The 27,986-nt window shown below is 55.1% G+C and overlaps 1 protein-coding gene across 1 annotated transcript in view; it reads left to right on the top strand.

The window, feature by feature from the left end:
• The window catches only part of myt1b (myelin transcription factor 1b), a gene marked incomplete at both ends in the record, with an annotated part of 72,616 nt that overhangs the window by 22,560 nt on the left and 22,070 nt on the right, over nt 1-27,986 (top strand). Inside the window, 2 exons of the mRNA XM_079239555.1 lie at nt 792-854; nt 2,951-3,312. Coding sequence (XP_079095681.1) covers nt 792-854; nt 2,951-3,312 — 425 coding nt within the window. The remainder of the gene's footprint in view (nt 1-791; nt 855-2,950; nt 3,313-27,986) is intronic.

Genomic DNA, 27,986 nt, shown 5'->3' with positions numbered 1-27,986 from the left:
CTCAACTCCTCCCTGCAGTTTCCCACCCAGGCAGGAGTTTTCAGGGCCAGCAGGTCACTTGTTCTCCTTCCCTTCCCTCCTCCGACATGATAGTTTCATCCTCTTTGGTTTTGTCACACTCCACCTCAGAGCATTGATCTGAAAAACAGAAAAGAAAATTAGTTGTTGTGATGAAAAGAGAAAACTGGTGGCAGAGTCATTTAAAATGCAAATGCAGCATTTTTTTAATAAGTGAAATTATTAATAAGGATAATTGGAGCAATAAAGGCCAATTGCTGCAGGAAGTTAATGAGGATTGAATTGAGCCATCCTGAGGGGTCATAGCAACCAGAATGAAAGCAGAGAGCCCAAAGAGAATGGAGTGGGGAGGGAGGGAGGTGATGCCGGGTGAACAGAGCAGAACAGGGGAAATTACAGCAGGTCTCGGCTGATCCATATCGCTCATCGTAACAGGATGCAGGCTGCTGGACGACATGCGGCGTGTTTCCTTTGGCTTGTTGCCACCTGCACGCATTCTGCATCTGCTGGACAGGGTGCACGTGGTGTGCACGTGGTGTGCACGTCTGTGTGTACGTTTGTCTGCACGTTGTGTGCACGTTGTGTGCACGTCATGTGCACGTCTGTGTGCACGTCGTGAGCAGGTTTGTGTGCATGTGCTTTTTGTGCAGCATGTTTGCTTTGTTTATCTTAGTTTTCCTCCGGCTGCCTGTGGTCACCATTGCTGCAGCACAGGGACTAAAATGCATTTCTGTGTCTTCAACATTTCTCTAACCTCCATCCATCTCATCCAGCTGCCCCACCCCTGGATGCAATGGCTCCGGCCATATCAGTGGGAGATACTCACGACACAGAAGGTAGGGCAGATTAAAAACCCACCCTCTGTCTGTCCTTCCTCTGTCTGTCCTCCTCTCTGCCCCACAGCACCGGCTTTGTACTTTTAAAGGAGCCGTTCAGGTTGATGCCGACAATGAAACACCGGGATCAATAGCACATGTACTCATTATGAACCCACATGAGTCAGACCAAGCTGTTAGTTTGGGTGTGTCAGAACAAAATCCTCAGAGAAAACAAGCAACCGTTTCGGGTTCCACAGACGTAAAGTTTAGCTGTTAGCATCTCCAGGATGGATGCAGCTGCAGCCAAAAGCTTGATGATCTTTTCATGGAGGATATTCAGTGTTTCTGACGCTAAAGGAGAAGATACGTGAAGCTCCTTTCCAGACCAGTTACAGAATTCCACCAGCTTTTATCACTTCAGATGCTTCAGGTCATTTCACTGCAAAAGCAACCAAGTCTTAGCGACGTGGTTCGCTGCTAAAACCAAAGCAGGGTGCAGTCGTAGCTGGGGCACGGAGAGCACTTGTCTTCCAGCTGGACAGCTGGGAGAAAGATTCCAGGCCTTCCCTGACCAAGTCCCGAATAGTTGAGGTTAGGATAGGTGTTGCAGGGCCGTGGTAAATGCTAACATGCTAACTCGGTGAGCGGGCGGGAAGAAAAGCACGTGGTCAGTCGGGCTGTGACGACATGCTTTTGTCCCGATTCCATCATGATTTTTTTGGTGACGATTCGATTTAAATTGTGATTCTCACTGTTCTTCAATATTGCTAATTTTTGTAGATTAAAAACAAAATGTATAAAACTTTTTTTTACGTCATTTTTCTTTATTTTAATGAGGAAAAAACAACCCAGTAGCCAGACCATCATTCTGCTGCTATAACACCCAAGAAGACAAGTAAAAAGATCAATAAAAACAATAAAAATGACAAAAATGTTATAATGGATTATTTTTTTTATTTGGAAAAATCTATTTTTTTTATTTAAAAATCGATTTTAAAATTGTCAAGCAAAAAAATCCAGATTTTCAATTTTTCGATTTGATTTTCCCCTAATGGTCACTCGTCATAATCCCATGAAACACGAAGAGAGTTTAGTTGGTTTTATGTCGCTGCGAGACAGCTAGCGGTCCTGTGACATACAGACATCCGGATGTCTGCAGGTAATCTAAATAAAACAGAAGAGAGAATGTCAGAGAACAGACGGAAACAACTCCGGTGAGTTCCGGCCATGAAGCGCTGCAGTCCCATGTGACCCATGAAAAACAAGTCATACATATCATCTCAATCACTGAGCTTTAAAAATGCTAATATGTTCATTATAGATGTAAAAGTGTGGCTAGCAGGGATGCTAACGTTGCTGCTCCAGTTTCCTTTTGTTTGATAAATAATCACAGCTGGCTGTAAAGACTCCTGACATGACAGTCAGTGTCATTCTGTCGTTTCCAGATGAAAACTGATAGTAATCCTGTTTTAATGAGGATCATTTGATCTGACTGCTTTGGGAAAGTCTTCTTTTAAACTGACCCTGTTTCCTTAATGGCCCCTGGAGAACTCCCAGACATCAGTCACAAACAGAAAAGTCAAAGTTTAAGGGGTAAAAACCCAGAAAGCCGAAGTTCATTTGTCAGAATTATTCAGAACAGGCCTGTTCCAGAGAGGCTAGAGATGTTAGTCCCAACGCCATCGCATCCCAGCCGCCCTCAGAGACTCCACTAGACTCGCGGTGGCTCACTGGCGTGTGACTCGTCTTTATTGGAGGGAAGATATTAGCTATCTGTTTACATGTGTTCCTTCAGCAGCCAATTTCAGATGCACTTTGTTTATAGATCACCCCTCCGCCTCCCCTGGCGGCTACCAGGTGAGAATGAGAGGGAGTTTATTGGATTTCACCCTCTGCTGCTTCATCGCCGCCGCTCCATACAAGTTGTTCATTAAATGTTCCTGGCTGAGATGGTTGTGATGTGTGACCCAGCGAGCATGGCGCCCCCTCCAGGCTGCATCATGCTTCTTCATGTCAGAACACACCCTTCATGAATCTGATGAGGTGGATCAGGTCACTGTGAGCTGCTCATATCAATAGATCTGTCTTTTTGTCCTGCTCTTGTCTCTCACAAGCATTTTGGGTTGTCCAATCGCAAGAAAGCGCCGTCTGGAGGAAGCAGAGGCCGAGCAGGAAACAGAGAGACCCGCCTCCAAGAGGAAGTCCCACCCCCTGAAGCTGGCGCTGGATGAAGGCTTCAGCGCCGAGAGCGACGCCAGCAGCGAGGCCGAGGGCGACGGAGAGAAGGATGGAGAGAAAGCCAAGGAGGCGGGAGAGGAGGAGGATGCAGGGCTGGAGGAGGAGAGAGAGGAAGTGACACTAGAGGACGGCACGCAGGACGGACAGACGGATGGACAGGAGGAGGAGACGGAGGGAACGGATAAGAAAGAGGAGGGTGAGGATGAGGAGAAGAACGAGGGAGAGATGAAATTTGCAGGTGATAAAGGATGATGAGATGCTTTTCTCCAGTCTGCATGAAAACATTCAACTAAATTACATTTCATTTGAAAAATGTGATTTAATTAATAAGTATTTATTTAGTTTGATCATATAGTAGTACAAAGTCCAGCTCTGTTCTCCGGAGGCGCATGACGAGTTCCGACATGTTATTTTTATGGACCTCGAGTCAAAATAAATAAACGTCTTATGTACAGCATTATTAATTCAGTATTAAAGATCATGAATAATCTCAATATTTTTCCATTTACCGGACCCCCTTGTGCGAGCTGTCCGGTCCCTGTACGACAGGTGTCAGAGCTTGGTCCACATTGCCGGTAGTAAGTCGGATTCGTTTCCGGTGAGGGTTGGACTCCGCCAAGGCTGCCCTTTATCACCGATTCTGTTCATAACTTATATGGACAGAATTTCTAGGCGCAGCCGAGGTGTTGAGAGGATCCGGCTTGGTGGCCTCAGGATTGGGTCCCTGCTTTTTGCGGATGACGTGGTCCTGTTGGCTTCATCTGGTCGTGATCTCCAGCTCTCACTTGAGCGATTCGCGGCCGAGTGTGAAGCGGCTGGGATGAGAATCAGCACCTCCAAATCTGAGACCATGGTCCTCAGCCGGAATAGGGTGGATTGTCCTCTCCGGGTCGGGAGTCAGGTCCTGCCTCAAGTGGAGGAGTTTAAATATCTCAGGGTCTTGTTCACGAGTGAGGGAAGGATGGAGCGTGAGATCAGGGCGGATGGATCAGGATCAAGATGGATCAGGATCAGGGCGGATGGATCAGGATCAAGGTGGATCAGGATCAGGGCGGATGGATCAGGATCAAGGTGGATCAGGATCAGGGCGGATGGATCAGGGTCAGGGCGGATGGATCAGGGTCAGGGCGGATGGATCAGGGTCAGGGCGGATGGATCAGGGTCAGGGTGGATGGATCAGGGTCAGGGTGGATGGTTCAGGGTCAGGGCGGATGGATCAGGGTCAGGGCGGATGGATCAGGGTCAGGGCGGATGGATCAGGGTCAGGGTGGATGGATCAGGAACAGGGCGGATGGATCAGGATCAGGGCGGATGGATCAGGATCAGGGCGGATGGATCAGGATCAGGGTGGATGGATCAGGATCAGGATGGATGGATCAGGATCAGGGTGGATGGATCAGGATCAGGGCGGATGGATCAGGATCAGGATGGATGGATCAGGGTCAGGGCGGATGGATCAGGATCAGGGCGGATGGATCAGGGTCAGGGCGGATGGATCAGGGTCAGGGTGGATGGATCAGGATCAAGGTGGATCAGGATCAGGGCGGATGGATCAGGATCAGGGCGGATGGATCAGGATCAGGGCGGATGGATCAGGATCAAGGTGGATCAGGATCAGGGCGGATGGATCAGGATCAGGGTGGATGGATCAGGGTCAGGGTGGATGGATCAGGATCAGGATGGATGGATCAGGATCAGGGTGGATGGATCAGGATCAGGATGGATGGATCAGGATCAGGGTGGATGGATCAGGATCAGGGCGGATGGATCAGGATCAGGATGGATGGATCAGGGTCAGGGTGGATGGATCAGGATCAGGGCGGATGGATCAGGATCAGGGCGGATGGATCAGGATCAGGGTGGATGGATCAGGATCAGGGCTGATGGATCAGGATCAAGGTGGATCAGGATCAGGGCGGATGGATCAGGATCAGGGCGGATGGATCAGGATCAAGGTGGATCAGGGTGGATGGATCAGGATCAGGGCGGATGGATCAGGATCAGGGCGGATGGATCAGGATCAGGGCGGATGGATCAGGGTCAGGGCGGATGGATCAGGGTCAAGGCGGATGGATCAGGATCAGGATGGATGGATCAGGATCAGGGCGGATAGATCAGGATCAGGGCGGATGGATCAGGATCAAGGTGGATCAGGGTGGATGGATCAGGATCAGGGCGGATGGATCAGGGTCAGGGCGGATGGATCAGGATCAAGGTGGATCAGGATCAGGGTGGGTGGATCAGGATCAGGGTGGATGGATCAGGGTCAGGGTGGATGGATCAGGATCAAGATGGATCAGGATCAGGGCGGATGGATCAGGATCAGGGCTGATGGATCAGGATCAAGGTGGATCAGGATCAGGGCGGATGGATCAGGATCAGGGCGAATGGATCAGGGTCAGGGTGGATGGATCAGGATCAGGGCGGATGGATCAAGATCAGGATGGATGGGCGGATGGATCAGGATCAAGGTGGATCAGGATCAGGGCGGATGGATCAGAATCAGGGCGGATGGATCAGGGTCAGGGTGGATGAATCAGGATCAAGGTGGATCAGGATCAGGGTGGATGGATCAGGATCAGGGCGGATCAGGATCAAGGTGGATCAGGATCAGGGCGGATGGATCAGGATCAGGGCGGATGGATCAGGGTCAGGGTGGATGGATCAGGATCAGGGCGGATGGATCAGGGTCAGGGTGGATGGATCAGGATCAAGGTGGATCAGGATCAGGGTGGATGGATCAGGATCAAGGTGGATCAGGATCAGGGTGGATGGATCAGGATCAGTGCGGATGGATCAGGATCAAGGTGGATGGATCAGGGTCAGGGCGGATGGATCAGGATCAGGATGGATGAATCAGGGTCAGGGCGGATGGATCAGGATCAGGGCGGATGGATCAGGATCAGGGCGGATGGATCAGGATCAGGGCGGATGGATCAGGATCAGGGTGGATGGATCAGGATCAGGGCGGATGGATCAGGATCAAGGTGGATCAGGATCAGGGCGGATGGATCAGGATCAGGGTGGATGGATCAGGGTCAGGGTGGATGGATCAGGATCAGGGCGGATGGATCAGGATCAGGATGGATGGATCAGGGTCAGGGCGGATGGATCAGGATCAGGGCGGATGGATCAGGATCAGGGTGGATCAGGATCAGGGTGGATGGATCAGGGTCAGGGTGGATGGATCAGGATCAGGGTGGATGGATCAGGATGGATGGATCAGGATCAGGGCGGATGGATCAGGATCAGGGTGGATGGATCAGGATCAGGGCGGATGGATCAGGATCAGGACGGATGGATCAGGATCAGGGCGGATGGATCAGGATCAGGGCGGATGGATCAGGATCAGGGCGGATGGATCAGGATCAGGATGGATGGATCAGGATCACGGTGGATCAGGATCAGGGTGGATGGATCAGGATCAAGGTGGATCAGGATCAGGGTGGATGGATCAGGATCAGGGCGGATGGATGAGGATCAGGGCGGAAAGATCAGGATCAGGGCGGATGGATCAGGATCAGGGCGGATGGATCAGGGTCAGGGCGGATGGATCAGGATCAAGGTGGATCAGGGCGGATGGATCAGGATCAGGGCGGATGGATCAGGATCAGGGCGGATGGATCAGGATCAGGGTGGATGGATCAGGGTCAGGGCGGATGGATCAGGATCAAGGTGGATCAGGATCAGGGTGGGTGGATCAGGATCACGGTGGATGGATCAGGGTCAGGGTGGATGGATCAGGGTCAGGGCGGATGGATCAGGATCAGGGCGGATGGATCAGGGTCAGGGCGGATGGATCAGGATCAAGGTGGATCAGGATCAGGGTGGGTGGATCAGGATCAGGGTGGATGGATCAGGATCAAGATGGATCAGGATCAGGGCGGATGGATCAGGATCAGGGCGGATGGATCAGGATCAAGGTGGATCAGGATCAGGGCGGATGGATCAGGATCAGGGCGGATGGATCAGGGTCAGGGTGGATGGATCAGGATCAGGACGGATGGATCAGGATCAGGATGGATGGATCAGGGTCAGGGCGGATGGATCAGGATCAAGGTGGATCAGGATCAGGGCGGATGGATCAGGATCAGGGCGGATGGATCAGGGTCAGGGTGGATGGATCAGGATCAAGGTGGATCAGGATCAGGGTGGATGGATCAGGATCAAGGTGGATCAGGATCAGGGTGGATGGATCAGGATCAGGGCGGATTGATCAGGATCAGGGTGGATGGATCAGGATCAAGGTGGATCAGGATCAGGGTGGATGGATCAGGATCAAGGTGGATCAGGATCAGGGTGGATGGATCAGGATCAAGGTGGATCAGGATCAGGGTGGATGGATCAGGATCAGGGCGGATGGATCAGGATCAGGGCGGATGGATCAGGATCAGGGTGGATGGATCAGGATCAGGGTGGATGGATCAGAATCAGGATGGATGAGGATCAGGGCGGATGGATCAGGATCAGGGCGGATGGATCAGGATCAGGATGGATGAGGATCAGGGTGGATGGATCAGGATCAGGGCGGATGGATCAGGATCAAGGTGGATCAGGATCAGGGCGGATGGATCAGGATCAGGGCGGATGGATCAGGGTCAGGGCGGATGGATCAGGATCAGGGTGGATGGATCAGGATCAGGGTGGATGGATCAGGATCAGGATGGATGAGGATCAGGGTGGATGGATCAGGATCAGGGCGGATGGATCAGGATCAAGGTGGATCAGGATCAAGGCGGATGGATCAGGATCAGGGCGGATGGATCAGGGTCAGGGCGGATGGATCAGGGTCAAGGCGGATGGATCAGGATCAGGATGGATGGATCAGGATCAGGGCGGATAGATCAGGATCAGGGCGGATGGATCAGGATCAAGGTGGATCAGGGTGGATGGATCAGGATCAGGGCGGATGGATCAGGATCAGGGCGGATGGATCAGGGTCAGGGCGGATGGATCAGGATCAAGGTGGATCAGGATCAGGGTGGGTGGATCAGGATCAGGGTGGATGGATCAGGGTCAGGGTGGATGGATCAGGGTCAGGGTGGATGGATCAGGATCAGGGCGGATGGATCAGGATCAAGATGGATCAGGATCAGGGCGGATGGATCAGGATCAGGGCGGATGGATCAGGATCAAGGTGGATCAGGATCAGGGCGGATGGATCAGGATCAGGGCGAATGGATCAGGGTCAGGGTGGATGGATCAGGATCAGGGCGGATGGATCAGGATCAGGATGGATGGGCGGATGGATCAGGATCAAGGTGGATCAGGATCAGGGCGGATGGATCAGGATCAGGGCGGATGGATCAGGGTCAGGGTGGATGAATCAGGATCAAGGTGGATCAGGATCAGGGTGGATGGATCAGGATCAAGGTGGATCAGGATCAGGGTGGATGGATCAGGATCAGGGCGGATGGATCAGGATCAGGATGGATGGATCAGGATCAGGGTGGATGGATCAGGATCAGGGCGGATGGATCAGGATCAAGGTGGATCAGGATCAGGGCGGATGGATCAGGATCAGGGCGGATGGATCAGGGTCAGGGTGGATGGATCAGGATCAAGGTGGATCAGGATCAGGGTGGATGGATCAGGATCAAGGTGGATCAGGATCAGGGTGGATGGATCAGGATCAGGGCGGATGGATCAGGATCAAGGTGGATGGATCAGGGTCAGGGCGGATGGATCAGGATCAGGATGGATGGATCAGGGTCAGGGCGGATGGATCAGGATCAGGGCGGATGGATCAGGATCAGGGCGGATGGATCAGGATCAAGGTGGATCAGGATCAGGGCGGATGGATCAGGATCAGGGCGGATGGATCAGGGTCAGGGTGGATGGATCAGGATCAGGGCGGATGGATCAGGATCAGGGTGGATGGATCAGGATCAGGGCGGATGGATCAGGATCAAGGTAGATCAGGATCAGGGCGGATGGATCAGGATCAGGGTGGATGGATCAATGTCAGGGTGGATTGATCAGGATCAGGGCGGATGGATCAGGATCAGGATGGATGGATCAGGGTCAGGGCGGATGGATCAGGATCAGGGTGGATGGATCAGGATCAGGGTGGATGGATCAGGATTGATGGATCAGGATCAGGGCGGATGGATCAGGATCAGGGTGGATGGATCAGGATCAGGGCGAATGGATCAGGATCAGGATGGATGGATCAGGATCAGGGCGGATGGATCAGGATCAGGGCGGATGGATCAGGATCAGGATGGATGGATCAGGATCACGGTGGATCAGGATCAGGGTGGATCGATCAGGATCAAGGTGGATCAGGATCAGGGTGGATGGATCAGGATCAGGGCGGATGGATCAGGATCAGGGTGGATCGATCAGGATCAAGGTGGATCAGGATCAGGGTGGATGGATCAGGATCAGGGCGGATGGATGAGGATCAGGGCGGAAAGATCAGGATCAAGGCGGATGGATCAGGATCAGGGCGGATGGATGAGGATCAGGGCGGATGGATCAGGATCAAGGTGGATCAGGATCAGGGTGGGTGGATCAGGATCACGGTGGATGGATCAGGGTCAGGGTGGATGGATCAGGATCAGGGTGGATGGATCAGGATCAAGATGGATCAGGATCAGGGCGGATGGATCAGGATCAGGGCGGATGGATCAGGATCAAGGTGGATCAGGATCAGGGCGGATGGATCAGGATCAGGGCGGATGGATCAGGGTCAGGGTGGATGGATCAGGATCAGGACGGATGGATCAGGATCAGGATGGATGGATCAGGGTCAGGGCGGATGGATCAGGATCAAGGTGGATCAGGATCAGGGCGGATGGATCAGGATCAGGGCGGATGGATCAGGGTCAGGGTGGATGATCAGGATCAAGGTGGATCAGGATCAGGGTGGATGGATCAGGATCAAGGTGGATGAGGATCAGGGTGGATGGATCAGGATCAGGGCGGATTGATCAGGATCAGGATGGATGGATCAGGATCAGGGTGGATGGATCAGGATCAGTGCGGATGGATCAGGATCAAGGTGGATCAGGATCAGGGCGGATGGATCAGGATCAGGGCGGATGGATCAGGATCAGGGTGGATGGATCAGGATCAAGGTGGATCAGGATCAGGGTGGATGGATCAGGATCAAGGTGGATGGATCAGGATCAGGGCGGATGGATCAGGATCAGGGTGGATGGATCTGGGTCAGGGCGGATGGATCAGGATCAGGATGGATGGATCAGGATCAGGGCGGATGGATCAGGATCAAGGTGGATGGATCAGGATCACGGCGGATGGATCAGGATCAGGGTGGATGGATCAGGATCAGGGCGGATGGATCAGGATCAAGTTGGATCAGGATCAGGGCGGATGGATCAGGATCAGGGCGGATGGATCAGGGTCAGGGCGGATGGATCAGGATCAAGGTGGATCAGGATCAGGGTGGATGGATCAGGATCAGGGCGGATGGATCAGGATCAGGATGGATGGATCAGGGTCAGGGTGGATGGATCAGGATCAGGGCGGATGGATCAGGATCAGGATGGATGGATCAGGGTCAGGGCGGATGGATCAGGATCAAGGTGCATCAGGATCAGGGCGGATGGATCAGGGTCAGGGTGGATGGATCAGGATCAAGGTTGAACAGGATCAGGGTGGATGGATCAGGATCAAGGTGGATCAGGATCAGGGTGGATGGATCAGGATCAGGGCGGATGGATCAGGATCAAGGTGGATCAGGATCAGGGCGGATGGATCAGGATCAGGGCGGATGGATCAGGGTCAGGGTGGATGGATCAGGATCAAGGTGGATCAGATTCAGGGTGGATGGATCAGGATCAAGGTGGATCAGGATCAGGGCGGATGGATCAGGATCAGGGCGGATGGATCAGGATCAGGGTGGATGGATCAGGATCAGGGCGGATGGATCAGGATCAGGGCGGATGGATCAGGCTCAAGGTGGATCAGGATCAGGGCGGATGGATCAGGATCAGGATGGATGGATCAGGGTCAGGGTGGATGGATCAGGATCAGGGCGGATGGATCAGGATCAGGGCGGATGGATCAGGATCAGGGCGGATGGATCAGGATCAAGGTGGATCAGGATCAGGGCGGATGGATCAGGATCAGGGCGGATGGATCAGGGTCAGGGTGGATGGATCAGGATCAAGGTGGATCAGGATCAGGGTGGATGGATCAGGATCAGGGCGGATGGATCAGGATCAGGATGGATGGATCAGGGTCAGGGTGGATAGGTCAGGATCAGGATGGATGGATCAGGATCAGGATGGATGGATCAGGATCAGGGTGGATGGATCAGGATCAGGGTGGATGGATCAGGATCAGGGTGGATGGATCAGGATCAAGGTGGATCAGGATCAGGGCGGATGGATCAGGATCAGGGTGGATGGATCAGGATCAGGGTGGATGGATCAGGATCAGGATGGATCAGGATCAGGGCGGATGGATCAGGATCAGGGTGGATGGATCGATCAGGGTCAGGATGGATCGATCAGGGTCAGGGTGGATGGATCAGGATCAGGATGGATGGATCAGGATCAGGGTGGATGGATCAGGATCAGGATGGATGGATCAGGATCAGGATGGATGGATCAGGATCAGGGCGGATGGATATGGATCAGGATGGATGGATCAGGATCAGGGCGGATGGATATGGATCAGGGTGGATCAGGATCTGGGAGGATGGATCAGGGTCAGGGTGGATGGATCAGGATCAGGGAGGATGGATCAGGATCAGGATGGATGGATCAGGATCAGGGTGGATGGATCAGGATCAGGATGGATGGATCAGGATCAGGGCGGATGGATATGGATCAGGGTGGATCAGGATCTGGGAGGATGGATCAGGATCAGGGTGGATGGATCAGGATCAGGGAGGATGGATCAGGATCAGGGCGGATGGATCAGGATCAGGGCGGATGGATCAGGGTCAGGGTGGATGGATCAGGGTCAGGGTGGATGGATCAGGGTCAGGATGGATGGATCAGGATCAGGATGGATGGATCAGGATCAGGGTGGATGGATCAGGATCAGGGTGGATGGATCAGGATCAGGGCGGATGGATCAGGATCAGGGCGGATGGATCAGGATCAGGGTGGATGGATCAGGATCAAGGTGGATCAGGATCAGGGCGGATAGATCAGGATCAGGGCGGATGGATCAGGATCAGGGCGGATGGATCAGGATCAGGGCGGATTAGGATCAGGGCGGATGGATCAGGATCAGGGTGGATGGATCAGGATCAGGGTGGATGGATCAGGATCAGGGCGGATTAGGATCAGGGCGGATGGATCAGGATCAGGGTGGATGGATCAGGATCAGGGTGGATGGATCAGGATCAGGGCGGATTAGGATCAGGGCGGATGGATCAGGATCAGGGTGGATGGATCAGGATCAGGGTGGATGGATCAGGATCAGGATGGATCAGGATCAGGGCGGATGGATCAGGATCAGGGTGGATGGATCAGGATCAGGGCGGATGGATCAGGATCAAGGTGGATCAGGATCAGGGCGGATAGATCAGGATCAGGGCGGATGGATCAGGATCAGGGCGGATGGATCAGGGTCAAGGTGGATCAGGGTGGGTGGATCAGGATCAGGGTGGATGGATCAGGATCAGGGTGGATGGATCAGGATCAAGGTGGATCAGGATCAGGGTGGGTGGATCAGGATCAGGGCGGATGGATCAGGGTCAGGGCGGATGGATCAGGGTCAAGGCGGATGGATCAGGATCAGGATGGATGGATCAGGATCAGGGCGGCTAGATCAGGATCAGGGCGGATGGATCAGGATCAGGGCGGATGGATCAGGGTCAGGGCGGATGGATCAGGGTCAGGGCGGATGGATCAGGATCAAGGTGGATCAGGGCGGATGGATCAGGATCAAGGCGGATGGATCAGGATCAAGGTGGATCAGGATCAGGGTGGGTGGATCAGGATCAGGGCGGATAGATCAGGATCAGGGCGGACGGATCGGGATCAGGGCGGATGGATCAGGATCAAGGTGGATGGATCAGGATCAGGATGGATGGATCAGGGTCAAGGCGGATGGATCAGGATCAGGGCGGATGGATCATGATCAGGGCGTATGGATCATGATCAGGGCGGATGGATCAGGATCAGGGTGGATTGATCAGGATCAGGGCGGATGGATCAGGGTCAGGGTGGATGGATCAGGATCAGGGCGGATGGATCAGGATCAGGGCGGATGGATCAGGATCAGGATGGATCAGGATCAGGATGGATGGATCAGGATCAGGGTGGATGGATCAGGATCAGGGCGGATGGATCAGGATCAGGGCGGATGGATCAGGGTCAGGGTGGATGGATCAGGATCAGGATGGATCAGGATCAGGATGGATGGATCAGGATCTGGGTGGATGGATCAGGGTCAGGGTGGATGGATCAGGATCAGGGCGGATGGATCAGGATCAGGGCGGATGGATCAGGATCTGGGTGGATGGATCAGGGTCAGGGTGGATGGATCAGGATCAGGGCGGATGGATATGGATCAGGGTGGATCAGGATCTGGGTGGATGGATCAGGATCAGGGTGGATGGATCAGGATCAGGGTGGATGGATCAGGATCAGGGCGGATGGATCAGGATCAGGGTGGATGGATCAGGATCAGGGCGGATGGATCAGGAACAGGGCGGATGGATAAGGATCAGGGCGGATGGATCAGGTTCAAGGTGGATCAGGATCAGGGCAGATGGATCAGGATCAGGGCGTATGGATCAGGGTCAGGGTGGATGGATCAGGATCAGGGCGGATGGATCAGGGTCAGGGTGGATGGATCAGGATCAGGGCGGATGGATCAGGATCAAGATGGATCAGGATCTGGGTGGATGGATCAGGGTCAGGGTGGATGGATCAGGATCAGGGCGGATGGATCAGGATCAGGGCGGATGGATCAGGATCTGGGTGGATGGATCAGGGTCAGGGTGGATGGATCAGGATCAAGATGGATCAGGATCAGGGTGGATCAGGATCTGGGAGGATGGATCAGGATCAGGGTGGATGGATCAGGATCAGGGTGGATGGATCAGGATCAGGGCGGATGGATCAGGATCAAGGTGGATCAGGATCAAGGTGGATCAGGATCAGGGCGGATGGATCAGGATCAGGGCGGATGGATCAGGGTCAGGGTGGATGGATCAGGATCAGGGCGGATGGATCAGGATCAAGATGGATCAGGATCAGGGCGGATGGATCAGGATCAGGGTGGATGGATCAGGATCAGGGTGGATCAGGATCAGGGTGGATGGATATGGATCAGGGTGGATGGATCAGGATCAGGGCGGATGGATCAGGATCAAGATGGATCAGGATCAGGGCGGATGGATCAGGATCAGGGTGGATGGATCAGGATCAGGGTGGATCAGGATCAGGATGGATGGATCAGGGTCAGGGTGGGTGGATCAGGATCAGGATGGATGGATCAGGGTCAGGGTGGATGGATCAGGATCAGGAGGGATGGATCTGGGTCAGGGTGGATGGATCAGGATCAGGGCGGATGGATCAGGGTCAGGGTGGATGGATCAGGGTCAGGATGGATGGTTCAGGGTCAGTGCGGATGGATCAGGGTCAGGGTGGATGGATCAGGATCAGGATGGATGGATCAGGGTCAGGGTGGATGGATCAGGGTCAGGATGGATGGATCAGGGTCAGTGTGGATGGATCAGGATCAGGATGGATGGATCAGGATCAGGATGGATGGATCAGGGTCAGGGTGGATGGATCAGGATCAGGGCGGATGGATCAGGGTCAGGATGGATGGATCAGGGTCAGGGTGGATGGATCAGGATCAGGGCGGATGGATCAGGATCAGGGCGGATGGATCAGGATCAGGATGGATCAGGATCAGGATGGATGGATCAGGATCAGGGTGGATGGATCAGGATCAGGGCGGATGGATCAGGATCAGGGCGGATGGATCAGGGTCAGGGTGGATGGATCAGGATCAGGATGGATCAGGATCAGGATGGATGGATCAGGATCTGGGTGGATGGATCAGGGTCAGGGTGGATGGATCAGGATCAGGGCGGATGGATCAGGATCAGGGCGGATGGATCAGGATCTGGGTGGATGGATCAGGGTCAGGGTGGATGGATCAGGATCAGGGCGGATGGATATGGATCAGGGTGGATCAGGATCTGGGTGGATGGATCAGGATCAGGGTGGATGGATCAGGATCAGGGTGGATGGATCAGGATCAGGGCGGATGGATCAGGATCAGGGTGGATGGATCAGGATCAGGGCGGATGGATCAGGAACAGGGCGGATGGATAAGGATCAGGGCGGATGGATCAGGTTCAAGGTGGATCAGGATCAGGGCAGATGGATCAGGATCAGGGCGTATGGATCAGGGTCAGGGTGGATGGATCAGGATCAGGGCGGATGGATCAGGGTCAGGGTGGATGGATCAGGATCAGGGCGGATGGATCAGGATCAAGATGGATCAGGATCTGGGTGGATGGATCAGGGTCAGGGTGGATGGATCAGGATCAGGGCGGATGGATCAGGATCAGGGCGGATGGATCAGGATCTGGGTGGATGGATCAGGGTCAGGGTGGATGGATCAGGATCAGGGCGGATGGATATGGATCAGGGTGGATCAGGATCTGGGAGGATGGATCAGGATCAGGGTGGATGGATCAGGATCAGGGTGGATGGATCAGGATCAGGGCGGATGGATCAGGATCAAGGTGGATCAGGATCAAGGTGGATCAGGATCAGGGCGGATGGATCAGGATCAGGGCGGATGGATCAGGGTCAGGGTGGATGGATCAGGATCAGGGCGGATGGATCAGGATCAAGATGGATCAGGATCAGGGCGGATGGATCAGGATCAGGGTGGATGGATCAGGATCAGGGTGGATCAGGATCAGGGTGGATGGATATGGATCAGGGTGGATGGATCAGGATCAGGGCGGATGGATCAGGATCAAGATGGATCAGGATCAGGGCGGATGGATCAGGATCAGGGTGGATGGATCAGGATCAGGGTGGATCAGGATCAGGGTGGATGGATATGGATCAGGGTGGATGGATCAGGATCAGGGCGGATGGATATGGATCAGGGTGGATGGATCAGGATCAGGGCGGATGGATCAGGAACAGGGCGGATGGATCAGGATCAGGGCGGATGGATCAGGGTCAGGGTGGATGGATCAGGATCAGGGCGGATGGATCAGGGTCAGGGTGGATCAGGATCAGGGCGGATGGATCAGGATCAGGGCAGATGGATCAGGATCAGGGCGGATGGATCAGGATCAGGGCGGATGGATCAGGATCAGGGTGGATGGATCAGGATCAAGGTGGATTAGGATCAGGGCGGATGGATCAGGATCAGGGTGGATGGATCAGGATCAGGGCGGATGGATCAGGATCAGGGCGGATGGATCAGGATCAGGGTGGATGGATCAGGGTCAGGGCGGATAGATCAGGATCAGGGCGGATGGATCAGGATCAGGGCGGATGGATCAGGGTCAAGGCGGATGGATCAGGATCAGGATGGATGGATCAGGATCAGGGCGGATAGATCAGGATCAGGGTGGATGGATCAGGATCAGGATGGATGGATCAGGATCAGGATGGATAGATCAGGATCAGGGTGGATGGATCAGGATCAGGATGGATGGATCAGGATCAGGATGGATGGATCAGGGTCAGGGCGGATAGATCAGGATCAGGGCGGATGGATCAGGGTCAAGGCGGATGGATCAGGATCAGGGCGGATGGATCAGGGTCAGGGTGGATGGATCAGGGTCAAGGCGGATGGATCAGGATCAGGGCGGATGGATCAGGGTCAGGGTGGATGGATCAGGATCAGGAGGGATGGATCAGGGTCAGGGTGGATGGATCAGGATCAGGGCGGATGGATCAGGATCAGGGCGGATGGATCAGGATCAGGATGGATGGATCAGGGTCAGGGTGGATGGATCAGGATCAGGGCGGATGGATCAGGATCAGGGCGGATGGATCAGGATCAGGGTGGATGGATCAGGATCAGGGCGGATGGATCAGGATCAAGGTGGATCAGGATCAGGGCGGATGGATCAGGATCAGGGCGGATGGATCAGGGTCAGGGTGGATGGATCAGGATCAAGGTGGATCAGGATCAGGGTGGATGGATCAGGATCAGGGCGGATGGATCAGGATCAGGGTGGATGGATCAGGATCAGGGTGGATGAATCAGGATCAGGGCGGATGGATCAGGATCAGGGCGGATGGATCAGGATCAGGATGGATGGATCAGGATCAGGATGGATGGATCAGGGTCAGGGTGGATGGATCAGGATCAGGGCGGATGGATCAGGATCAGGGCGGATGGATCAGGATCAGGATGGATGGATCAGGATCAGGATGGATGGATCAGGGTCAGGGTGGATAGATCAGGATCAGGATGGATGGATCAGGATCAGGATGGATGGATCAGGATCAGGGTGGATGGATCAGGATCAGGGTGGATGGATCAGGATCAAGGTGGATCAGGATCAGGGCGGATGGATCAGGATCAGGGTGGATGGATCAGGATCAGGGTGGATGGATCAGGATCAGGATGGATGGATCAGGATCAGGGCGGATGGATATGGATCAGGGTGGATCAGGATCTGGGAGGATGGATCAGGATCAGGGTGGATGGATCAGGATCAGGGTGGATGGATCAGGATCAGGGCGGATGGATCAGGATCAGGGTGGATGGATCAGGATCAGGGCGGATGGATCAGGAACAGGGCGGATGGATAAGGATCAGGGCGGATGGATCAGGTTCAAGGTGGATCAGGATCAGGGCAGATGGATCAGGATCAGGGCGTATGGATCAGGGTCAGGGTGGATGGATCAGGATCAGGGCGGATGGATCAGGGTCAGGGTGGATGGATCAGGATCAGGGCGGATGGATCAGGATCAAGATGGATCAGGATCTGGGTGGATGGATCAGGGTCAGGGTGGATGGATCAGGATCAGGGCGGATGGATCAGGATCAGGGCGGATGGATCAGGATCTGGGTGGATGGATCAGGGTCAGGGTGGATGGATCAGGATCAGGGCGGATGGATATGGATCAGGGTGGATCAGGATCTGGGAGGATGGATCAGGATCAGGGTGGATGGATCAGGATCAGGGTGGATGGATCAGGATCAGGGCGGATGGATCAGGATCAAGGTGGATCAGGATCAAGGTGGATCAGGATCAGGGCGGATGGATCAGGATCAGGGCGGATGGATCAGGGTCAGGGTGGATGGATCAGGATCAGGGCGGATGGATCAGGATCAAGATGGATCAGGATCAGGGCGGATGGATCAGGATCAGGGTGGATGGATCAGGATCAGGGTGGATCAGGATCAGGGCGGATGGATCAGGATCAAGATGGATCAGGATCAGGGCGGATGGATCAGGATCAGGGTGGATGGATCAGGATCAGGGTGGATCAGGATCAGGGTGGATGGATATGGATCAGGGTGGATGGATCAGGATCAGGGCGGATGGATATGGATCAGGGTGGATGGATCAGGATCAGGGCGGATGGATCAGGAACAGGGCGGATGGATCAGGATCAGGGCGGATGGATCAGGGTCAGGGTGGATGGATCAGGATCAGGGCGGATGGATCAGGGTCAGGGTGGATCAGGATCAGGGCGGATGGATCAGGATCAGGGCAGATGGATCAGGATCAGGGCGGATGGATCAGGATCAGGGCGGATGGATCAGGATCAGGGTGGATGGATCAGGATCAAGGTGGATTAGGATCAGGGCGGATGGATCAGGATCAGGGTGGATGGATCAGGATCAGGGCGGATGGATCAGGATCAGGGCGGATGGATCAGGATCAGGGTGGATGGATCAGGGTCAGGGCGGATAGATCAGGATCAGGGCGGATGGATCAGGATCAGGGCGGATGGATCAGGGTCAAGGCGGATGGATCAGGATCAGGATGGATGGATCAGGATCAGGGCGGATAGATCAGGATCAGGGTGGATGGATCAGGATCAGGATGGATGGATCAGGATCAGGATGGATAGATCAGGATCAGGGTGGATGGATCAGGATCAGGATGGATGGATCAGGATCAGGATGGATGGATCAGGGTCAGGGCGGATAGATCAGGATCAGGGCGGATGGATCAGGGTCAAGGCGGATGGATCAGGATCAGGGCGGATGGATCAGGGTCAGGGTGGATGGATCAGGGTCAAGGCGGATGGATCAGGATCAGGGCGGATGGATCAGGGTCAGGGTGGATGGATCAGGATCAGGAGGGATGGATCAGGGTCAGGGTGGATGGATCAGGATCAGGGCGGATGGATCAGGATCAGGGCGGATGGATCAGGATCAGGATGGATGGATCAGGGTCAGGGTGGATGGATCAGGATCAGGGCGGATGGATCAGGATCAGGACGGATGGATCAGGATCAGGGTGGATGGATCAGGATCAGGGCGGATGGATCAGGATCAAGGTGGATCAGGAACAGGGCGGATGGATCAGGATCAGGGCGGATGGATCAGGGTCAGGGTGGATGGATCAGGATCAGGGCGGATGGATCAGGATCAGGGTGGATGGATCAGGATCCAGGTGGATTAGGATCAGGGCGGATGGATCAGGAACAGGGCGGATGGATCAGGATCAGGGTGGATGGATCAGGATCAGGGCAGATGGATCAGGATCAGGGCGGATGGATCAGGATCATGGTGGATGGATCAGGATCCAGGTGGATTAGGATCAGGGCGGATGGATCAGGAACAGGGCGGATGGATCAGGATCAGGGCGGATGGATCAGGGTCAAGGCGGTTGGATCAGGATCAGGATGGATGGATCAGGATCAGGGCGGATAGATCAGGATCAGGGTGGATGGATCAGGATCAGGATGGATGGATCAGGATCAGGATGGATAGATCAGGATCAGGGTGGATGGATCAGGATCAGGATGGATGGATCAGGATCAGGATGGATGGATCAGGGTCAGGGCGGATAGATCAGGATCAGGGCGGATGGATCAGGGTCAAGGCGGATGGATCAGGATCAGGGCGGATGGATCAGGGTCAGGGTGGATGGATCAGGGTCAAGGCGGATGGATCAGGATCAGGGCGGATGGATCAGGGTCAGGGTGGATGGATCAGGATCAGGAGGGATGGATCAGGGTCAGGGTGGATGGATCAGGATCAGGGCGGATGGATCAGGATCAGGGCGGATGGATCAGGATCAGGATGGATGGATCAGGGTCAGGGTGGATGGATCAGGATCAGGGCGGATGGATCAGGATCAGGGCGGATGGATCAGGATCAGGGTGGATGGATCAGGATCAGGGCGGATGGATCAGGATCAAGGTGGATCAGGATCAGGGCGGATGGATCAGGATCAGGGCGGATGGATCAGGGTCAGGGTGGATGGATCAGGATCAAGGTGGATCAGGATCAGGGTGGATGGATCAGGATCAGGGCGGATGGATCAGGATCAGGGTGGATGGATCAGGATCAGGGTGGATGAATCAGGATCAGGGCGGATGGATCAGGATCAGGGCGGATGGATCAGGATCAGGATGGATGGATCAGGATCAGGATGGATGGATCAGGGTCAGGGTGGATGGATCAGGATCAGGGCGGATGGATCAGGATCAGGGCGGATGGATCAGGATCAGGATGGATGGATCAGGATCAGGATGGATGGATCAGGGTCAGGGTGGATAGATCAGGATCAGGATGGATGGATCAGGATCAGGATGGATGGATCAGGATCAGGGTGGATGGATCAGGATCAGGGTGGATGGATCAGGATCAAGGTGGATCAGGATCAGGGCGGATGGATCAGGATCAGGGTGGATGGATCAGGATCAGGGTGGATGGATCAGGATCAGGATGGATGGATCAGGATCAGGGCGGATGGATATGGATCAGGGTGGATCAGGATCTGGGAGGATGGATCAGGATCAGGGTGGATGGATCAGGATCAGGGTGGATGGATCAGGATCAGGGCGGATGGATCAGGATCAGGGTGGATGGATCAGGATCAGGGCGGATGGATCAGGAACAGGGCGGATGGATAAGGATCAGGGCGGATGGATCAGGTTCAAGGTGGATCAGGATCAGGGCAGATGGATCAGGATCAGGGCGTATGGATCAGGGTCAGGGTGGATGGATCAGGATCAGGGCGGATGGATCAGGGTCAGGGTGGATGGATCAGGATCAGGGCGGATGGATCAGGATCAAGATGGATCAGGATCTGGGTGGATGGATCAGGGTCAGGGTGGATGGATCAGGATCAGGGCGGATGGATCAGGATCAGGGCGGATGGATCAGGATCTGGGTGGATGGATCAGGGTCAGGGTGGATGGATCAGGATCAGGGCGGATGGATATGGATCAGGGTGGATCAGGATCTGGGAGGATGGATCAGGATCAGGGTGGATGGATCAGGATCAGGGTGGATGGATCAGGATCAGGGCGGATGGATCAGGATCAAGGTGGATCAGGATCAAGGTGGATCAGGATCAGGGCGGATGGATCAGGATCAGGGCGGATGGATCAGGGTCAGGGTGGATGGATCAGGATCAGGGCGGATGGATCAGGATCAAGATGGATCAGGATCAGGGCGGATGGATCAGGATCAGGGTGGATGGATCAGGATCAGGGTGGATCAGGATCAGGGTGGATGGATATGGATCAGGGTGGATGGATCAGGATCAGGGCGGATGGATCAGGATCAAGATGGATCAGGATCAGGGCGGATGGATCAGGATCAGGGTGGATGGATCAGGATCAGGGTGGATCAGGATCAGGGTGGATGGATATGGATCAGGGTGGATGGATCAGGATCAGGGCGGATGGATATGGATCAGGGTGGATGGATCAGGATCAGGGCGGATGGATCAGGAACAGGGCGGATGGATCAGGATCAGGGCGGATGGATCAGGGTCAGGGTGGATGGATCAGGATCAGGGCGGATGGATCAGGGTCAGGGTGGATCAGGATCAGGGCGGATGGATCAGGATCAGGGCAGATGGATCAGGATCAGGGCGGATGGATCAGGATCAGGGCGGATGGATCAGGATCAGGGTGGATGGATCAGGATCAAGGTGGATTAGGATCAGGGCGGATGGATCAGGATCAGGGTGGATGGATCAGGATCAGGGCGGATGGATCAGGATCAGGGCGGATGGATCAGGATCAGGGTGGATGGATCAGGGTCAGGGCGGATAGATCAGGATCAGGGCGGATGGATCAGGATCAGGGCGGATGGATCAGGGTCAAGGCGGATGGATCAGGATCAGGATGGATGGATCAGGATCAGGGCGGATAGATCAGGATCAGGGTGGATGGATCAGGATCAGGATGGATGGATCAGGATCAGGATGGATAGATCAGGATCAGGGTGGATGGATCAGGATCAGGATGGATGGATCAGGATCAGGATGGATGGATCAGGGTCAGGGCGGATAGATCAGGATCAGGGCGGATGGATCAGGGTCAAGGCGGATGGATCAGGATCAGGGCGGATGGATCAGGGTCAGGGTGGATGGATCAGGGTCAAGGCGGATGGATCAGGATCAGGGCGGATGGATCAGGGTCAGGGTGGATGGATCAGGATCAGGAGGGATGGATCAGGGTCAGGGTGGATGGATCAGGATCAGGGCGGATGGATCAGGATCAGGTCGGATGGATCAGGATCAGGATGGATGGATCAGGGTCAGGGTGGATGGATCAGGATCAGGGCGGATGGATCAGGATCAGGACGGATGGATCAGGATCAGGGTGGATGGATCAGGATCAGGGCGGATGGATCAGGATCAAGGTGGATCAGGATCAGGGCGGATGGATCAGGATCAGGGCGGATGGATCAGGGTCAGGGTGGATGGATCAGGATCAAGGTGGATCAGGATCAGGGTGGATGGATCAGGATCAGGGCGGATGGATCAGGATCAGGGTGGATGGATCAGGATCAGGGTGGATGAATCAGGATCAGGGCGGATGGATCAGGATCAGGGCGGATGGATCAGGATCAGGATGGATGGATCAGGATCAGGATGGATGGATCAGGGTCAGGGTGGATGGATCAGGATCAGGGCGGATGGATCAGGATCAGGGCGGATGGATCAGGATCAGGATGGATGGATCAGGATCAGGATGGATGGATCAGGGTCAGGGTGGATAGATCAGGATCAGGATGGATGGATCAGGATCAGGATGGATGGATCAGGATCAGGGTGGATGGATCAGGATCAGGGTGGATGGATCAGGATCAAGGTGGATCAGGATCAGGGCGGATGGATCAGGATCAGGGTGGATGGATCAGGATCAGGGTGGATGGATCAGGATCAGGATGGATCAGGATCAGGGCGGATGGATCAGGATCAGGGTGGATGGATCAGGATCAGGGCGGATGGATCAGGATCAAGGTGGATCAGGATCAAGGTGGATCAGGATCATGGTGGATGGATCAGGGTCAGGGCGGATGGATCAGGATCAGGGCGGATGGGTCAGGGTCAGGGTGGATGGATCAGGATCAGGGCGGATGGATCAGGGTCAGGGTGGATCAGCATCAGGGCGGATGGATCAGGATCAGGGCAGATGGATCAGGATCAGGGTGGATGGATCAGGATCAGGATGGATCGATCAGGGTCAGGGTGGATGGATCAGGATCAGGATGGATGGATCAGGATCAGGGTGGATGGATCAGGATCAGGGTGGATGGATCAGGATCAGGGAGGATGGATCAGGAACAGGGCGGATGGATCAGGATCAGGGTGGATGGATCAGGGTCAGGGTGGATGGATCAGGGTCAGGATGGATGGATCAGGATCAGGGCGGATAGATCAGGATCAGGGCGGATGGATCAGGATCAGGGCGGATGGATCAGGGTCAAGGTGGATCAGGATCAAGGTGGATCAGGGTGGGTGGATCAGGATCAGGGTGGATTAGGATCAGGGCGGATGGATCAGGATCAGGGCGGATGGATCAGGATCAAGGTGGATCAGGATCAGGGCGGATAGATCAGGATCAGGGCGGATGGATCAGGATCAGGGCGGATGGATCAGGGTCAAGGTGGATCAGGATCAAGGTGGATCAGGGTGGGTGGATCAGGATCAGGGTGAATGGATCAGGATCAGGGCGGATGGATCAGGATCAAGGTGGATCAGGATCAGGGTGGGTGGATCAGGATCAGGGCGGATGGATCAGGGTCAGGGCGGATGGATCAGGGTCAAGGCGGATGGATCAGGATCAGGATGGATGGATCAGGATCAGGGCGGCTAGATCAGGATCAGGGCGGATGGATCAGGGTCAGGGTGGATGGATCAGGATCAGGGCGGATGGATCAGGATCAGGGCGGATGGATCAGGGTCAGGGCGGATGGATCAGGATCAGGGCGGATGGATCAGGGTCAGGGTGGATGGATCAGGATGGATCAGGATCAGGATGGATGGATCAGGATCTGGGTGGATGGATCAGGGTCAGGGTGGATGGATCAGGATCAGGGCGGATGGATCAGGATCTGGGTGGATGGATCAGGGTCAGGGTGGATGGATCAGGATCAGGGCGGATGGATATGGATCAGGGTGGATCAGGATCTGGGAGGATGGATCAGGATCAGGGTGGATGGATCAGGATCAGGGTGGATGGATCAGGATCAGGGCGGATGGATCAGGATCAGGGTGGATGGATCAGGATCAGGGCGGATGGATCAGGAACAGGGCGGATGGATAAGGATCAGGGCGGATGGATCAGGATCAAGGTGGATCAGGATCAGGGCAGATGGATCAGGAACAGGGCGGATGGATAAGGATCAGGGCGGATGGATCAGGATCAAGGTGGATCAGGATCAGGGCAGATGGATCAGGATCAGGGCGGATGGATCAGGATCAAGATGGATCAGGATCAGGGCGGATGGATCAGGATCAGGGTGGATGGATCAGGATCAGGGTGGATCAGGATCAGGGTGGATGGATCAGGATCAGGGCGGATGGATCAGGAACAGGGCGGATGGATCAGGATCAGGGCGGATGGATCAGGGTCAGGGTGGATGGATCAGGATCAGGGCGGATGGATCAGGATCAGGGTGGATGGATCAGGATCCAGGTGGATTAGGATCAGGGCGGATGGATCAGGAACAGGGCGGATGGATCAGGATCAGGGTGGATGGATCAGGATCAGGGCAGATGGATCAGGATCAGGGCGGATGGATCAGGATCATGGTGGATGGATCAGGATCCAGGTGGATTAGGATCAGGGCGGATGGATCAGGAACAGGGCGGATGGATCAGGATCAGGGCGGATGGATCAGGGTCAGGGTGGATCAGGATCAGGGTGGATGGATCAGGATCAGGGCGGATGGATCAGGATCAGGGCGGATGGATCAGGATCAGGGTGGATGGATCAGGATCAGGGTGGATCAGGATCAGGGTGGATGGATCAGGATCAGGGCGGATGGATCAGGATCAGGGCGGATGGATCAGGATCAGGGTGGATGGATCAGGGTCAGGGCGGATAGATCACGATCAGGGCGGATGGATCAGGATCAGGGCGGATGGATCAGGGTCAAGGCGGATGGATCAGGATCAGGATGGATGGATCAGGATCAGGGCGGATAGATCAGGATCAGGGTGGATGGATCAGGATCAGGATGGATGGATCAGGATCAGGATGGATAGATCAGGATCAGGGTGGATGGATCAGGATCAGGATGGATGGATCAGGATCAGGGCGGATGGATCAGGATCAGGATGGATGGATCAGGATCAGGATGGATGGATCAGGGTCAGGGCGGATAGATCAGGATCAGGGCGGATGGATCAGGGTCAAGGCGGATGGATCAGGATCAGGGCGGATGGATCAGGGTCAGGGTGGATGGATCAGGATCAGGGCGGATGGATCAGGGTCAGGGTGGATGGATCAGGATCAGGAGGGATGGATCAGGGTCAGGGTGGATGGATCAGGGTCAGGGTGGATGGATCAGGATCAGGAAGGATCGATCAGGATCAGGGCGGATGGATCAGGATCAGGGTGGATGGATCAGGATCAGGAAGGATGGATCAGGATCAGGGTGGATGGATCAGGATCAGGGCGGATGGATCAGGATCAGGGCGGATGGATCAGGGTCAGGGTGGATGGATCAGGATCAGGATGGATGGATCAGGATCAGGGTGGATGGATCAGGATCAGGGTGGATGGATCAGGATCAAGGCGGATGGATCAGGATCAGGGTGGATGGATCAGGATCAGGGTGGATGGATCAGGATCAGGGCGGATGGATCAGGATCAGGGTGGATGGATCAGGATCAGGGTGGATGGATCAGGATCAGGGCGGATGGATCAGGATCAAGGTGGATCAGGATCAGGGCGGATGGATCAGGATCAGGGCGGATGGATCAGGATCAGGGCGGATGGATCAGGGTCAGGGTGGATCAGGATCAGGGCGGATGGATCAGGATCAGGGCGGATGGATCAGGATCAGGGTGGATGGATCAGGATCAAGGTGGATCAGGATCAGGGCGGATGGATCAGGATCAGGGTGGATGGATCAGGATCAGGGTGGATCAGGATCAGGGCGGATGGATCAGGATCAGGGCGGATGGATCAGGATCAGGGCGGATGGATCAGGATCAGGGTGGATGGATCAGGATCATGATGGATGGATCAGGATCATGATGGATGGATCAGGATCAGGGTGGATCAGGATCAGGGTGGATCAGGATCAGGGCGGATGGATCAGGATCAGGATGGATGGATCAGGATCAGGGCGGATGGATCAGGATCAGGGTGGATGGATCAGGATCAGGGCGGATGGATCAGGGTCAAGGCGGATGGATCAGGATCAGGATGGATGGATCAGGATCAGGGCGGATAGATCAGGATCAGGGCGGGTGGATCAGGATCAGGGCGGATGGATCAGGGTCAAGGCGGATGGATCAGGATCAGGATGGATGGATCAGGATCAGGGCGGATAGATCAGGATCAGGTTGGATGGATCAGGATCAGGATGGATGGATCAGGATCAGGATGGATGGATCAGGATCAGGGCGGATAGATCAGGATCAGGGCGGATGGATCAGGATCTGGGTGGATGGATCAGGGTCAGGGTGGATGGATCAGGGTCAGGGTGGATGGATCAGGATCAGGAGGGATGGATCAGGGTCAGGGTGGATGGATCAGGGTCAGGGTGGATGGATCAGGATCAGGATGGATGGATCAGGATCAGGAGGGATGGATCAGGGTCAGGATGGATGGATCAGGGTCAGGGTGGATGGATCAGGGTCAGGGTGGATGGATCAGGATCAGGAGGGATGGATCAGGGTCAGGGTGGATGGATCAGGGTCAGGATGGATGGATCAGGATCAGGAGGGATGGATCAGGGTCAGGATGGATGGATCAGGGTCAGGGTGGATGGATCAGGGTCAGGGTGGATGGATCAGGATCAGGAGGGATGGATCAGGGTCAGGGTGGATGGATCAGGGTCAGGATGGATGGATCAGGGTCAGTGTGGATGGATCAGGGTCAGGGTGGATGGATCAGGATCAGGAGGGATGGATCAGGGTCAGGATGGATGGATCAGGGTCAGGGTGGATGGATCAGGGTCAGGGTGGATGGATCAGGATCAGGAGGGATGGATCAGGGTCAGGGTGGATGGATCAGGGTCAGGATGGATGGATCAGGGTCAGTGTGGATGGATCAGGATCAGGAGGGATGGATCAGGATCAGGAGGGATGGATCAGGGTCAGGGTGGATGGATCAGGGTCAGGATGGATGGATCAGGATCAGGAGGGATGGATCAGGGTCAGGATGGATGGATCAGGGTCAGGGTGGATGGATCAGGGTCAGGGTGGATGGATCAGGATCAGGAGGGATGGATCAGGGTCAGGATGGATGGATCAGGGTCAGGATGGATGGATCAGGGTCAGGGTGGATGGATCAGGGTCAGGGTGGATGGATCAGGATCAGG

Source organism: Telmatherina bonti, assembly GCF_933228915.1.
Source record: "Telmatherina bonti genome assembly, chromosome: 4".
NCBI classification, from domain to species: Eukaryota; Metazoa; Chordata; class Actinopteri; order Atheriniformes; family Telmatherinidae; genus Telmatherina; species Telmatherina bonti.
This window is presented reverse-complemented; position numbering and strand designations above follow the sequence as displayed.